This window comes from Lampris incognitus, unplaced genomic scaffold, assembly GCF_029633865.1.
Source record: "Lampris incognitus isolate fLamInc1 unplaced genomic scaffold, fLamInc1.hap2 scaffold_119, whole genome shotgun sequence".
Classification (NCBI taxonomy): Eukaryota; Metazoa; Chordata; class Actinopteri; order Lampriformes; family Lampridae; genus Lampris; species Lampris incognitus.
The window spans coordinates 206,450-223,418 of record NW_026611094.1 but is presented as its reverse complement, the minus strand read 5'-3'; the positions used below and the strand labels follow the sequence as shown (position 1 = coordinate 223,418).

General features: G+C 51.3%; 1 protein-coding gene across 1 annotated transcript in view; it reads right to left on the bottom strand.

The window, feature by feature from the left end:
- Positions 1-9,376: 9,376 nt before the first annotated feature.
- The window catches only part of si:ch211-79k12.1 (uncharacterized protein LOC568891 homolog), a 20,455-nt gene continuing 12,862 nt past the window's right edge, over positions 9,377-16,969 (bottom strand). The window contains exons 5-6 of the mRNA XM_056301752.1: positions 12,350-12,492; positions 9,377-10,353 (exon numbers count right to left, since the gene is read on the bottom strand). Coding sequence (XP_056157727.1) covers positions 10,266-10,353; positions 12,350-12,492 — 231 coding nt within the window. The 3' untranslated portion in view covers positions 9,377-10,265. The remainder of the gene's footprint in view (positions 10,354-12,349; positions 12,493-16,969) is intronic.

Here is a 16,969-nt window from a genome sequence, read left to right as displayed (position 1 = left end):
AACATGACAACATGAGAACATGACAACATGAGAACATGACAACATGAGAGCATGAGAACATGACAACATGAGAACATGTCAACATGAGAACATGACAACATGAGAACATGACAACATGACAACATGAGAACATGACAACATGTCAACATGAGAACATGACAACATGAGAACATGACAACATGAGAACATGTCAACATGAGAACATGAGAACATGAGAGCATGACAACATGTCAACATGAGAACATGACAACATGAGAACATGACAACATGAGAGCATGACAACATGACAACATGAGAACATGTCAACATGAGAACATGACAACATGAGAACATGACAACATGTCAACATGAGAACATGACAACATGACAACATGAGTACATGAGAGCATGACAACATGACAACATGACAACATGAGAGCATGACAACATGACAACATGAGAACCCGAGAACAAACACTACTGCTCGGGATGGTTGTGTCCGAGCCGCCTGACAGTTTATTTTCTGTGTATATGAAACATTGATGGCAGCTGTGTGAATAAAACTCTAGCCTTGTTAAAACCCCACCCAGGATTAAACCCTCTGACGGCGTGCTTGTGTTGACATTGTCCTCTCGAGCCTCGCTGACCAAACTAATGTGCACCTTTCCAGCTGCGAGAGCCACCTTCTTCACCAAACACCTCTAAAAGGAGGAGTCCGGACCACACTGCGTCCAAAAAAGATATTGACTCTCATTCTGATTTAAAATCTTATTTAAACCTGTAGTGCGGAACTTTTGTCCCCCCCCTCCACCCCATCACCCACCCCCACCCACCCCTTTCTGGCGGTGAGAGTAATTACACAACATATTGTCGACGCGTGCTTCGTTAATTGTTACAAAAATACAAAGAATTGTCCACTGTTCCAAGACATCCATCCACCCATCTATCCATCCATCCATCCATCCATCCATCCATCCACCCATCCACCCATCTATCCATCCATCCACCCATCTATCCATCCACCCATCCATCACCCGAACCGCTTATCCTGCCCTCAGTTTCGCGGGGATGCTAGAGCCTATCCCAGCAGTCATTGTGCGGCAGGCGGGGAGGCACCCTGCCAGGCCAACACACACACACACACACACACACACACACACACACACACACACACACACACACACACACACACACACACACACACACACACACACACACACACACACTGGGACAATTTAATATGGCCGAGTCACCTGACCTACATGTCTTTGGACTGCGGGAGGAAACCGGAGCCCCCGGAGGAAACCCACGGGAGAACGTCCGAACTCCACACACAGGACGACCCCCAAGGTTGGACCACCCCGGGGCTCGAACCCAGGACCCTCCCGCTGTGAGGCGACCGCTCCAACCACTGCACCACCGAATGCTCCGGTATCCGGGCAGAGTAATTGCAATTGCCACATAGCCAACTTTAAATGATTAACCGATACACTGATACGTTGTATCGTGTTGGATAAGGTGAGGTGTCAGAGGTCCTCCATGCCCTCAGCCCTCCTCACTGCCGGACGTGCGTCTAGTCCACTGCGGGCACTGCTTATCATGAGCTGCTGATGCGCTAGTCAGTCTAAAAGCTGCGCACGGCCGGATGCGCAGTCCGTCCCGTTACGCACGTTCCGGTCGCCTTCTATCCATCGAGGTATCGATCGAACGTTATGATAAGCCGACAGGACCCGGGGTAAAACCCGCGTCTGCGTCGAGCGGGGGGACCAGCTGGCACCCTTCACTTTTTGTTCTCACTTGGTCTCGTGGAGAGGGGGGGTATTTCCGCCCCGCCGCCCCCAGGAAGTGGCCGGGTAACAGTGACGGCGGGGCGCTTTACGCGTCACACCTTCACTTTCATTTCAGCACGTGTATTGTTTCCGTCCCGGTCTCTCTCTCTCTCTCTCTCTCTCTCTCTCTCTCTCTCTCTCTCTCTCTCTCTCTCTCTCTCCTCTCTCTCTCTTTCTTCCCCCCCCCTCTCTCCCTCCCTACCGCCATCTCAATCTCCCGCTCTCTCTCTCGCTCCCACCTCTCTCTCTCTCCCTCCCGCTCTCTTTCTCTCCCCCCTCTGTCCCTCCCTACATCCATCTCACTCTCTCCCTCCCTCTTTCTCTCTCTCTTCCTCTCCCCCTCTCTCCTCCCGCCTCCCTCTTTCTCTCTCTCTTCCTCTCCCCCTCTCTCCTCCCGCCTCCCTCTTTCTCTCTCTCTTCCTCTCCCGCTCTCTCCTCCCGCCTCTCTCTTTCTCTCTCTCTTCCTCTCCCCCTCTCTCCTCCCGCCTCTCTCTTTCTCTCTCTCCCTCCCTCCCTCCTGCTCTCTTTCTTTCGCTTTCTCTCTCTCCCTCTCCCCCCTTTGTCTCTCTCCCTCCCTACCGCCAGCTCTCTCTCCCTCCCTCTCTCTGTCTGTCTCTCTCTCTGTCCCCTCACCTCTCTCTCTCTCTCTCCGTCCCCCACCCCCTCTCTCTCTCTCTCTCGTCCTGTGTCTCCCCCCCCCTTCCTCTCTCTACTAAAACATCCCATTGACAAGACAGAAACAGCCCCGCGGTGCATTCTTTTACCTGCAGCCTATCTCGCAAGAAGTGGACTTCTGCAAAACTTGCAACGGCACAGCGGAGCGTCGACACAACACAACACCACAGCGGCGCGGTGTGTCACACAACTCCTACAGCTCACATGACAGCGCATGCACCTGCACCCCTGCACCACCACCCCCACCCCCCAACCCCCCAAAAAACACACACACACACACACACACACACAACACCTTACCCGTGCGTACGAGGCAGGCGATGAGGAGGACGGCGACGGGGGCGCAGTAGTTCCAAGCGGTCGCCAGAGCCATGGTGGTTACGTAGCGTCCGCGTCTCGCTCCGCTCCTCTCGGTCTTTTATTCCGCTTCCTCGGAGAATCGGAGTGACGTGAACCAACCCCGCAGGTTCGCTCGCCCGACAGAAGCTGTCCTCCCGCGCGCGCGAGCGCGCGAGCGCGTGTGCGCGTGTGTGTGTGTGTGTGTGTGTCTGCGCGAGCGCGACTGCCGCTGTTCCGTACGCGTTCGCCCACGCACGCCCGCTCTCGAGCGCCCCGCGAAGTGCCTCGACACGCGACGGGGACCGTTTGACCGGTTTCTCTCGGTTACTTTACAATGTAAATATATTTAAAAAGCCTGCCGGGAGGGGCGGGGCTACGCGTCTTCTGACCAATCGCGGCGAGCCGGAGCAGGTGGCGCGCGCGTGTACGTGTGCGCGAGTGAGTGTGGGGTGGGTGTGTGCGTGTGTGTGGGGGGGGTGGAGTTAAAACTCAAATTTACAGGACGATAGAAGGATGGAGAAGAGGAGGAGGAGAAGGAGGAGGAGGAGCAGGAGGAAGGGGGAGAGAAAATCTTCCATCTAATTGAAATCAATTCGGCTAAATGTGATTGATAAGCAGCATTAATTTGTCCTTTGCCGAGTAAATGATGTTATTTCGCAGCTCCGTCCTGCGGACCGAAAAGACGCCTGTCTTGGCGGGACGACCGGAAAGGCCGAAACCGACCGAAACAGACGTTTTATTGTCCGAGGCGGAGTCCGACGCGGCTTTAACGTGCGTGCGCGACGACGTATTCCGCCAGCAGGATGCGCAAAGCATTCGCATATATGAGCCCGAGCGTAACGACAACAGTCGCCGCGTCATAATCACAATAAACTCACAACGACGACAGCAGCAGGTCATTTCAAGAGAGGCCTTCGGGGCGAGAAGTGAGGAAATCAACGGGGACGACCTGCGCTAAAAGTTACCACCCCCCCCACCCCTCACCCCCCCCCCCCAGGGAACCCGAGAGGATACCTCGGCGCTGCGTTTGGAGGAACGCAACAAAGTGCACACCAAAACCAAAGGGGCTTCTGCATATTCACGTAAACAGAGAGACGCGTCGATTTCTGCTCGGACCTTTATTCATTTTTATTCATTTTTTTTTTTAACTTTTTTTTGTTTTTTTGTTTCGTGAAATACCAAAAAAAAAAAAAAAAACAACCCCCTGGGTTGCTGCTCATTTGTTCGTGTTATGTCCACATTTTGTCTATCTAATAAAGGCGTTAAAAAGCCCACCAGCGCCGCAGACGGACGCGTGTGACGTCACGGCGCGTTTCGGCGTCCCGTGGAGCGGTTGCCCCCCCACCCCCACCCCCACCCCCCGGCAGAATCGGGGTGGGTCGCGTGGTAATTATCGCGTGGCTCGCCGCCAAGACGCGGACCCTGACTTCCCGTCCCTTCGCGGACGGGCGGGGGCCTCGTGACGGGGGGCCCCCGGGGGCCCCCCGGCCCCCCTCTCAGTTTACCGTCACGCCGCGGCCGCGGCCCCCCCCCCCCCGTAATGGCGTTTTTCCGGTCAGAGAGCGTTGCTCCGTTATGATAATTGCTCCCTCTTCAGGGTCGCCTCTCTTGTTTTTGTGTCATGGTCGCTGAGCCTCACTTTCCGAAGCTTTATCTTTAGCGACCCCTTCAGACGAGATTGGAGATTGCAAGTCATGCCACAAAAAATTGACTCGCCGTGTGCCCTACCGGTCGTCACTAGGGGCAAATGTGTGCGTACACACACCCCCGTGGGGGGGGGGGGGTTCCAGCCCTGAGGTTTGCTTCAGAGACCGGTGTAGGGCCTGGGTAACCCCCTGAATATACACAGCGACTGGCTAACGCCCATGTCTTTGCAGGCCTGGGTGACTGTGATCGCTCGCTGCAAGTACACAATAGATCAGTGGTTCTCAACCCAGTCCTCAAGGACCCCCCTATCCTGCATATTGTCTTTGCAACCCTGAATAGGTTACCTGTTTGTAGTTATTCAACCAATCAGCAATGGATTTTGTCAGACGTTGCACACCTTGCATAATTAAGTGCTGCGAGATGATTGGTCGAGTAAGTACAAGCAGGGCTACCTATGCAGGGTTACAATGAAAATCTGCAGGATAGGGGGGGGGGTTCCTTGAGGACTGGGTTGAGAAGCGCTGCAATAGATGTTGGGAGGAAGGAATTACAAATAACCGTCATGCTTTGCGGCTGCCTGTCATACCCTCGTGAGGGCTAAAACAGTCCATGGGTGTGTAAGAACGCATGTGCCCATAGTAACCGCTGACACACGAGGTCAAGTCCGTTTCATTTGTGTGGCCCAACATCACAAATTACAAACTTGGCTCAAGGGGCAACACGACATCCGGTCCTTAGACCCTCGCTTCGGATAAGGAACACCTCCCTAAAAACAATAGGGAGAAAAAAACAGGACCTGAGGGGGGAGCAGCAGAGGAGGGACCTCTCTGCCGGGACGGATGTTGCGCAGGATGCCAAGCGGCGTCCGGGCGCCGCCGACCGGAACAGTCCAGCACCCAAGCCACGTGACCAGCATCAACACGCACAAAATAAAAATAAAAATAAAAAGTCACACATCTTAGTGAGAGAAGGGTATACAATCGAAACGTGACCACAAAGTTACATGGATTTATTTACAAGATATGTAAAAAAGAATATGTGACGAGGGGGATGCCAAGCAGCATCCAGGTGGCGACCACCGTCACCACGGAGACCCGGGAGGAGGACCACCTGCACGCGCGCACGAGGGAGAGACTCGCGCGACGCCGGAGGAGGAGAGGAAGTTCGGTTCACTTTACGTGCAAGACACAAAACAGACTATGATCACAAGATTCAACCGACTATATTTTATTTTATTAATCTTTACCCTGCAGCGTTCTCATGTGTGCATGTATACCTGTGTGTGTGTGTGTGTGTGTGTGTGTGTGTGTGTGTGTGTGTGCGCGTGCACTACATTACGTGAGTTATCCCTCTGTTCAACACTCTGCAACCTGTATATCATAATGTTTGTTTACTGACAGTATTCGCGAATCCCTCCCAACCTGTATTGAGCTTGTCTCCCCTCCCCTGTTTGCTTTGGCTGTCGGTGAGCGTTGTGTATCACTTGTGTATCAGTTGTGTATCACTTGTGTATCAGTTGTGTATCACTTGTGTATCAGTTGTGGATCACTTGTGTATCAGATGTGTATCACTTGTGTATCAGTTGTGTATCAGATGTGTATCACTTGTGTATCAGATGTGTATCACTTGTGTATCAGATGTGTATCAGATGTGTATCACTTGTGTATCACTTGTGTATCAGATGTGTATCACTTGTGTATCAGTTGTGTATCACTTGTGTATCAGATGTGTATCACTTGTGTATCAGATGTGTATCACTTGTGTATCACTTGTGTATCAGATGTGTATCACTTGTGTATCAGATGTGTATCACTTGTGTATCATCTACCTGCAATGTAACGCTGATCCACGTGAGCCAAACCGCGGCAAATTCCTTGTGCGTGCAAACACACTTAGCAAATAAATCTGGTCTTGATTGTGATTCCAGTCGAGAGTTTCTCCCTCGTGAGCATCCGGGTAGCCTAGCGGTCTATTCCGCTGCCCACCAACACGGGACTCCCCGGTTCGAATCCCCGTGGTACCTCCGGCTTGGCCGGGCGTCCCTACAGACACAACTGGCCGTGTCTGCGGGTGGGAAGCCGGATGTGGGTATGTGTCCTGGTCGCTGCACTAGCGCCTCCTCTGGTCGGTCGGGGCGCCTGCTCGGGGGGGGGGGGATACCGTGACCCTCCCACGCGCTACGTCCCCCCTGGAGAAACTCCTCACTGTCAGGTGAAAAGAAGCGGCTGGCGACTCCACATATATGGGAGGAGGCATGTGGTAGTCTGCAGCCTTCCCCCGGATCGGCAGAGTGGGGTAATTGGCCAAGTACAATTGGGGAGAAAAAAAGGGGGGGGGGACATCACCCCTCCCCAAACAAGTTTCTCCCTCGACGGCTGCCGTGAAAACAAGGATGAGCTGTGTGAGAATCTGCTCCAAGCTGAAGTTTAGGGGATTCTTGTCGGCCTGCTGACTTGATTCACGCCACAACAAGCGGTTTCCACCGTGAAGTAATACTTGGGGTAGTATTGGTCGAGGATCAACGACCACACTGGGTTATAGAACTCAGGTTTAATCGTGGCTCAGTAGGCAGACGTAATAACCATACATGGTAGTGGTGTAACCATAATAACAGTCCGGGTAGTACATAACACCTAGTGTAGTTCCAGCGGATATACATGGCGTTATATCACTACACACCATGCAAGCTCGGATGACACCCCACCCCCCCCATTTCCCAATTCTCATGCCATGGCACCCCCCCCCCACCCCGTCAAGCATCTCAGCGAGTGTTTGTTCCCCCAGTTGGTGGGGTGTGTCAGTGGCACCCGCTCCCCAGCACCAGATGGGGCGCCGACGGGAAGTAATGAGGGGGGGGGGGGCTCTCGTCGTTCATTCTCAACGGTGTGACACAACACAAGCGGGACGAACACGCAAAACCAAGCGGCCGTGACGACAACGTTCAGGGGACGACAGCGAGCCGCTCCACGCACCTGGCACCGTTACGCTTACACCGATTAAGAGCCTCATTTGGCATTATCCATCTTATACGTGACACGGCCTGAGGACTGGCCTACCTGGCCGGCTGCTGACAACAAGAGGCTGGAGGGCTCGTGTGTTCGATGCCGTTGGGCCTTTTGAGGCGCAGCGTGACCTCGATTCACCAGAGAGGCCGCGTCCCCTGTCCGGACATTACCGCACGGGTATCGGCAAGACACGTTTGCCCCTTTATCCGTGCCGGTGTACCCGCAGAGGTTCCCGGGTCATCGGCCTCCGCGCCGCTCGGCCACGGCTCGAAGCGGTCGTTGTCCGACGCGTCGTCCGCGAGCCACCGCCGAGGTCAAAAAGTCACGGCGAGCTACCCCCCCCCCCCCTCTCGCCTCCGGTCCAGAACCGCCCAGGAACAGCCAGCATCACTTAAAATGCCTGTCACATCGCCCCATCTCACCCCCCCCCCCCCCCCGAGCCCGGTATCCACGGAGGCCCAAACCAAACTTTTCGCCCATGACCAACCCAAAGGCCAAAATCTGCAACGGTGCTCGGTCGCGGCGTTTCACACGAAGGAGGGCGTTTCAAATTCGTACAAAATTGGATTTTCCCTACGAAGCGCGATTTTATTTGATTTTTGACTCTTTTTTTTGGGGGGGGGAGGGGAGGAGGGGGGGTTGATGTCCTTACCACACTTTGTCTAGGCCTATTTATTCCCGGGGCCGGGCCCGACGGCCATGCGCGAGCGGACCTTTGCGGAGTTGGGAGGGAGACGCGAGGAGTCTGTACAAAAATGTCGAGGAGGGATGACTGCAGCAGAAGCCAACCACACAGAGGATCTTGAATAATCAGTTTAATAACATTATCCTGGCTGTGCTCCGTGGCGCGTGCACCCCGTTAATGGAGTGTCATTGTTAAACCGCCGCTTCGGCTGTTATTAACGACGGCCCACGGTCAACCACACACCCGTAATAAAACCACATAAAACTCAACATAACTTCAACAGACAAGCGTAATGAAATTTGCTGTTATGAGCACAGTTATGGTAATAAGCAACGGTGCCGTGGTGTGGCGTTAAGGGTTACAAGGCAACAGAGGAGAAAATTAAAAAGATGAAGTTGTTGTCCCCCTCGGTATTTTTGGGAGGGGGGGGGGGAAGAATTAGCACAAAGCAAATCTTTTTTGTAGATGAGAGAAGAAGAAGAACCGGGATTGGCCAGAGGAAAGATGGGTAAAAATGAACTATCTGTGGGGGTGGGGGTGGGGGTGGGGGTGGGAGGGTTTGCCGGTAGCTTCGGTAAAGGTCGTTGCTTTGGATTACGGCCGTGTCGACTGGAAGTTGAGAGGAGGAACGAAGCCAGATGGCTCTGGATAAACAAAGCGCGCGTCCGTGTAAGCTTGTGTATTCAGCTTTCACCTCACTGTCATTACCCCCCCCCCCGCCCCTCAGAATTTAACCAACTGGGTACTCAGATAGCATCTGAATGTGGGCCACTTCGAGCAATGATGCAGCACTGATGGCCTTCTTCTGGTCCTGACAAAATGGATGTGGGCCTGAAGTGGCCCACGTCTACAATACCAAATATGGCCCAAATAGGCCAAATCAAATGTGGGCCACCTTTGGCAAATATGTGGCACATATTGCCTGGTTCTGGCCTAGATCTGGCAAACAGGAGCGGACCGCGCAAGTGCCATGAGTCCACGTGGTATGTGGGCCGGGTGAAAGTGTCGGGTGCGGGATGCAATTTTGCTATCTGGGACGTGCTACGTCCCCCTGGTGAAACTCCTCCCTGTCAGGTGAAAAGAAGCGGCCGGTGACTCCACATGTATTGGAGGAGGCATGTGGTAGTGCGCAGCTCTCTCCCCGCGACCGGGACGGCTCGGAGGAGTGGGCCGGATACAACTGGACTGGCGACAGAATCACTGCAACACACAGTTAGGACGGTAAACAGGACGGTTCTCAAGCAATTTATTATTAGAAAAGTCCAAAACACAGTGAATGAAGTGCAGAGTGCATCAGCGCTGACATTTTTAAGAGATTATACGAGACTAATAAAAACAAAAGAAAACGCGTCCTCTCTTCAATACTTGGAATTACTTCTGCTCTGGAATACAAATTTTAAAGAGACAACCCAAACCCTAAAAATTAACAATTCCCTACATAGCTAAAACCATAAACTTATCTGCAAAACGGCTCATTTGTAATACGCGGCCAAGCAATTATAATTTCCGACAGAGAGGCCATTACTAGTTCAAAAAGCCCAAGGTTGTAAAAGTGCTGCTCAGGAGTTTTCGCTGTTCAAGGTTAGGAGTGAATTGCCTTTCGACTCTCCCCCGCGCCTCATACAGTACACAAGTCTCACCCCCCCCCCTACGACCACCACCACCACCACCACCACCACCTCCCCTTTACCCAGAGCATGGATCTCCATTTTGTGAGTTGCGGAATCAATGAAGGGAAAATTGCCCACCTTTTGTCCAAGGCACATCTTGCAGTTCCACCTGCAGGGAAGGATGGCGCTAGCCCCGTGAAACAATCATTTGTCCCGGTTCCCTTTTTTCTCTCCTACATTCAGCTCATTACTGATTTTGATTTTGACCCCCCCACCACCACCAACACCACCACCACCATCAGATCTCCTGCTATCCCTCACCCTCTGCTTTCCTTCACACCCCCCCCCACTCATCCTCGGTGTAACCATCCATAACCCTTTGCCATTTCCTTTCTCTACAGGATCCTCTTTGCGATTCCCTTGCTCTCTGGCCACCCGGCCCTTCCCCCCCTCCCGCCCTCTCCTCCCTTCTCATCTCTCCACCTCCACTGGACAATCAGACCAGTGGCTGTTTGTCTCCGCAGGTGGAGGGCAGGGACTCCACACTGGCTTTGTAGATGGGCTTCTTCTGGGAGTGGTCATCACTAGAGAGAGAGAGAGAGAGCAAGAGAGAGAGAGAGGGGCATTATTATCAGGGAATCGACTCCACCTTTAAGGTGCAGTAGGCGCTCCAAAAGTATATGTGAGAAAATGACAAACTAGGACGTAGCCATCGACTGCTGGCTAAGGATGCCAAGTCTCTGTGTTTTCTCTCTGACGCCATATGCATGCATGAGACTGTCCTCCACCCAAGAAACGAGCCCGTAGGTCGCCTGCACGAGCAGCTTATTACCACCTACAGTTACGTGTTAAGCTACGTCCTCGCGGTCCTCCGTGATTATGATACGTCACTTCCCCTGTAACAATAAGCATCTCCTTCCATAAGCTGTCGTGAGAAGGAATATTAATAAAAGCAAAGTTTAATGTCACATAGCGGTTATAATGTCCACGCTAGCTGACTTGCTAACTTGTGGCTAGCGTTAAGTTAGCTCTTATGACGTCATTCATAGGTAAACATACTGCCAGTAGCAATCTTAGTTACTATACTAGACGGCGAAACAACACAAAAACACACTGACTACACATTCTATTGTTCTCACGTTGTTTTAAAAACCCACAATGCACAGAGGCGAAAAGTATTTGCGGCGTATCTCCCGCCGCTGGTAGGGGGCGCTAATTCAGGAAACGCTCCTGTGGGTCGTATTAAGAGGACAAACGACCCGTGTGGTCGTACGGGTTGGAGGACTCGTTGGCATGCGCACAAACGCACACACGGACACAAACAAAAGCTCAAACACACGTCGCAAAGTTCAGTATGAGACCCTCAGATGCCGGGCGGCGTTTCTAGAGGTCTCGTTTGGTCACACTGTCACAAGCAACAATTAAAGGACTGTCACGTGATGCGGTCTCCCAAGGCAAGGCTGGCATTTCAGACAGCCTGTGATGTTGTCAGCCCACACAGATAAGAGGTTAACGAGCGGAGCCGCGCGGTGTCACGGGGTTCATTAACATGCCATTTGCATACGGCTGGATGGAAATTTCACTAATGTCGTTATCATCCGCGGACGCTTTTTTTTTTCCTTTCCAATTTCCTCTTTTGTTTGAGGGTCGCGGCATTAAACCAGGTGCCATTAGCCCGGGCTCCTCCGAGGGTGGGGGGACACGCGGGAGAGGAGGGGTCACGGAGGGGATCAGAGACGGGGCCAAGCTGGTCAGGCCCACCGAGACGGGAGGTAATGTTTGGAGTGTATTATGCTGTTAGACACACACACACACACACACACACACACACACACACACACACACACAGGCTAGGGTCTACACGTGTACGCAAGGTCCTGTGTAAACACACTCAAAGGACACACACACACACACACACACACGCACACACAGAGTGAAGTACACATGGGCACGCTATATAAACACAAATACAAGAAAATGGACAGAACAGACACACACACACACACACACACACACACACACACACACACAGGCAACAAAAAGGAATAACAAACAGGACTGCACACATCCAATACATGCATGCACACACCCAAATAGCAACACACACACACACACACACACACACACACACACACACACACACACACACACACACACACACACACACACACACACACAGTAAAAAGGATGGCCTTGGTTTTATCCTGCAGTCAGGGTGAAATATTCCAGCTATAGCCTCGTAATGTATAGACAAAGTGTGGGATAAGGGACTGGGCTGGGGGAAAGTGAGCGCGGATAAAGCACTATTTACATATAAATACACACACACATTTATCTGCATAAATGCAACACTGAAATACACACACGCAGTTACTCATGCAGTAAAACAGATGCAGTCCATTATGCATGTATTTGGAAATTTGCAAAAGAAACACTTTTGCACAATTGTATGTGTGTGTGTGTGTGTGTGTGTGTGTCCATGTTTTCTAGGGCCAATGGGGCTTGAATACATTTGGAGAGAGGGTGACACACAAGGAGAGGCAGAAAGTGGCCCACAGGCATCCAGCACTAGTCTCTTACATGGGTCCCTTGCCGCTCTTGACCTGTTTGCCCCTGCGGCACATGAACACGCTCATGGTCAGGATGAGCACCAGGAGGGCCGTGGCCGCCGCCGAGGTCATCAGCATGAGACGTCCGTTGCTCGACTCGTACCAAGCGGCATCCTCTGTGGGACAGATCAGTCAGATGTCACATCAGTCGTATCACACAGAGTCTAGAATCCCCAGAAATGATACCAAACCAGTGGCGGCTGGCCAGTACAGAGCGCTGGGGTGCCCCCCCCCTTCAAATATCAAGAGATGAAAATCTACTTAAACATGTTAAATATAATTAAGTTGTATAATGCAAATAATTATGAAATAAAAGTGTTTTCAGTCTGTGAGCGTCTGTCAGCAGCCATTAAATATTGGTTCCAATATTCGGTTGATTTCTGTCTGAATACATATACTTCCTGGGTGGGGGGCGCCGGCCAAACCACACCTCATGTAAGCCCTCAAACTGGTGGCGAGCAGGTGACCTGAGGCTGCTGTCTGATTGGTTGCTTCAGATTTTCCATGGGGCGCTGTTCTGTACACCCCGGACACTCCCACTTTTATTGGCAGTGAATTGGTACTGTTTTAATGTTTCTTGATCTGATGTGATTTGGACAATTCTCGTGGCTGTCAATCATGTTCACACCCACCACCACGCCTTGTCTCGACTGTCAATCATCCACCGTCTACGAACCCTGATAAAATCTAGAGGCTACATTGTCCTTCTTAATAACTCTGTGACTGTGTGGACATTAAATCAGCTGTCAGGTGTGCTGCGCCAAGGTAAATTGCGCCCCCCCCCAAAAAATTTTTTAGCACCAGCCGCCACTGCACCAAACCCATCCCATAAAGTAAAGCTTCTATAGGCTACATATTTTTCCGCTGAGGGGGAAAAACAACAGTTTCTGCCTTTGCTACAGTGAAGCTACAATGCCAAACTCCATCAAGATCAATTTATACAAGTGATAGGAGGTACCTGGCTTATTTCATCCTTCACGCCCATGAATTTTCATAACAGCGCAAATGCTTCTGAGAGGACTTTGTGAATCGTGAGGTCAAGAGCCAGACTGTAAAAGCAACCACGTAGACATTTATGAGGTTTTCCCCTGCTCACAGGGAAAAGATCAGTGATTCGTTTTGTCTTTTTTGATCCACCTAACCCATTTCTTCGAGTGTTGTTTTTTTTAGGGGGGGGGGGTCCTCTGTTTTTCCCCAGTTGTCAATTGTACCTGTCCAATTACCCCACTCTCCCGAGCCGTCCCGGTTGTTGCTCCGACCCCTCTGCCGATCTGGGGAGGGCTGCAGACTACCACATGCCCGCTCCGATACGAGACTGTCCTCCAGCAAAAAATGATCCCACAGGTCGTTTGTACGAGCAGCTTATTGCCACCTACAGCTACGTGTTAAGCTACTTCCTGGCGGTCCTCCGTAATTATAATACGTCACTTTTCCCTGTAACAATAAGCATCTCCTTCCATAAGCTGTCGTGAGAAGGAATATTAATAAAAGCAAAGTTTAATGTCACATAGCGGTTATAATGTCCACGCTAGCTGACTTTCTAACTTGTAGCTAATGTTAAGTTAGCTCTTATGACGTCATTCAGGGGTAAACATACTGCCAATAGCAATCTTAGTTACTATACTAGACGGAGAAACAACACAAAAACACACTGACTACATATTCTGTTGTTCTCACATTGTTTTAAAAACCCACAATGCACAGAGGCGAAAAGGATCTGCGGCAATTAGCGCCCTCCGGTAGGGGGCGCTAATTTAGGAAACGCCCCTGTGGGTCGTATTAGAGGACAAACGACTTATGTGGTCTTACGGGTTGGAGGACCTGTTGGTACATGTGGAGTCACCAGCTGCTTCTTTTCACCTGACAGTGAGGAGTTTCGCCAGGGGGACGTAGCACGTCGGAGGATCACGCTATTCCTCCCCCCAGCTCCTCCTCCCCCCTGAACAGGCGCCCCGACTGACCAGAGGAGGCGCTAGTGCAGCGACCAGGGGACATAACCACATCCGGCTTCCCATCCGCAGACATGGCCAATTGTGTCTGTAGGGACGCCCCACCAAGCTGGGAGCAACACAGGGATTCAAACCGGCGACCCCCCCGTGTTGGTAGGCAATGGAATAGCCCGCTCCGCTACCCGGACGCCCCCTTTGACTGTGGTTTTAACGCAAGTCATTGGCTTTATGTCCCTAATGATGGAGTTGAAGTTACAATCCTGGAGGCTGTCGGTTTTGTGGTAATTGTTGTGATGGTTGAACACAGTTCACCCTGAGTTTTAAACCACTGATAACGTGGTTTCTGTCGGTAAGGGTCCTTCACAAGCTTGTTCAGCCACATCTGCATGTTCACCTCGACAACGTCACGCCTTCTTTAAACCGTACCTTCCAGTGGTGGCTGGTGCTAATAATTTTTTTGGGGGGGGGGGGGCGCCATTTACCTTGGCGCAGCACACCCGACAGCTGCTTTAATGTCCACACAGTCACGGAGTTATTAAGAAGGACGATGTAGCCTATTGCCCTTCTTAATAACTCTGTGACCATTAAAGCAGCTGTCAGGTGTGCTGCACCAAGGTAAATTGCGCCCCCCCCCCCCCAAAACTGTTAGCACCACCCGCCACTGGTACCTTCCCATTTCCCCGCTACACCAAAAGAGTAATTATCTGAAGTACACCGATGATAAAAGGTACCAAAGGACATTTGTTTGCATGTAAAAGCTTCACGACTGTAAGTTTAAGCCGGTGTAATGAGGCCTTGTACTGCTGACGGCGGCGTTTTGAAGGGACCTGTGAGGATGAGTAAATGTTACCGCCAACGTTTTAAGGTGATTAGTGGTTTAACAAGTACCCGAGAACCCACGCGGATCCCAGGCAAACCTGCAGAGAATGCGTGACCTCCGAGTCAATTGCAGCACTGATAAAATATCTTTACCATGATGAATAACATGAATCGATCATGACTGGCTTAATTGCATTTTTAGAGGCTGCATAATTTTTACGATTCCAATCGCAAGGCGTATAAATCATACTGGATGATGGCACACTGTTTAAAAGCTGCTGTGCATTAGCACAGCAATCATCCCACAGGTCAGCGATAAAGATGATGAAGATAGATGGCGCGCCGTAAATTGGATTAGTTATAATGTTGTAATAAAATTAGTTCTCCACTCCAGTACTTTTCCTTAGACATAAAAAGGTCTCTCATTTATACAGATTGACACTATAACTGTATCCCTCACGTCCATCAATCTGTCAGCGCCACGAGAAACCCCCTGTAAACCGCAGAGACCCGTACACCTGCGGTTGTCTGTCCGGATGCTCGGGCTCTGCACACATTTACCGACCGTTAGTCTTCCTGCAGGACTAAAGCACTGCAGGCGCTGTTTGAATTGTAAAACTAAGTAGAGGAATGGATTCACACACAGGGTTTTCTTCCCATTTTTATAAGTTCACTCACCACATTCTTTTAAAAGGCGGCGAAAATCGACCCACACTGTAGATTTCATATAAAGTAATAAGTATTTTTGACAAACGGGTCCGTTATGTGGTCTAGGCAAGGGCTGCACAAATTTCCACTGCTTTTAAATATGCATGAACAATGCTGTGGGCAATGTGCAGAGGCTTATGCAATTCACTGTGATTTTTTTTTTTATTTACTTCTATCGATATAGCTCACGAGTGAAATCGATCCAACTCTTAAAGGACAGATTACTCTTATTTGAAACCGGAGGACCTCACTGAAACAGACAAACTCACACGGACCAAAACTCTGCTGAAATGTTCAACGCATAGCCCAAAGTCTCCCCGTACTGAAGCGATCAGCGTTTATTTCCTTTTTCTCCCCAATTGCATCCGACCGATTACCGCACCGAGCCGTCCGGTCGCTGCTCCCCCCCTTCTGCCGATCCGCCTCCTCCGATACGACAAGTCCTCCAACCCATACCACCGCATAGGTCGATACATGTGGAGTCGCCAGCCGCTTCTTTTCACCTGACAGTCAGGAGTTTCGCCAGGGGGGACGTAGCGCGTGGGAGGATCACGCTATTCCCCCCAGTTTACCCCCTCCCAAAACAAGCACCCCCGACCGACCAGAGGAGGCGCTAGTGCAGCAACCAGGACACTTACCCACATCCGGCTTCCCACCCGCAGACAGTTGTGTCTGTAGGGACTCCCGACCAAGCTGGCCGGAGGTAACACGGGGATTTGAACCGGCGAGCCACGTGTTGGTAGGCAGCGGAACAGACCGCCACGCTACAAGACGTCCCTGTGATCAGTGCAGCGTTTGTTTGTGCGATTCTGAACAATGCCCGTCAACCTTTTGCCGAGGTCTGGGTTAAAAAAAAGAAGACTAATGACTCAAGTCTGTAACGATAGATGGAGAAAATTCTATTCCTGCGAGACATATTCTCACGTGGGAATGCTGATGTGACTGATTACCATCGCCCACGACCCGTCTGAAGGTCACACTTTCTCACTCCAGCTACAAAACTACTTAATCTCCAAGGTCTCGAAGCATCGCTCCTGACCAGCAGCTCTCTAGATCTCACATTAAGAATGACTCATTCCCTTTTAATTCCTGTCTTCTCTGAGCTCTGACGTCCC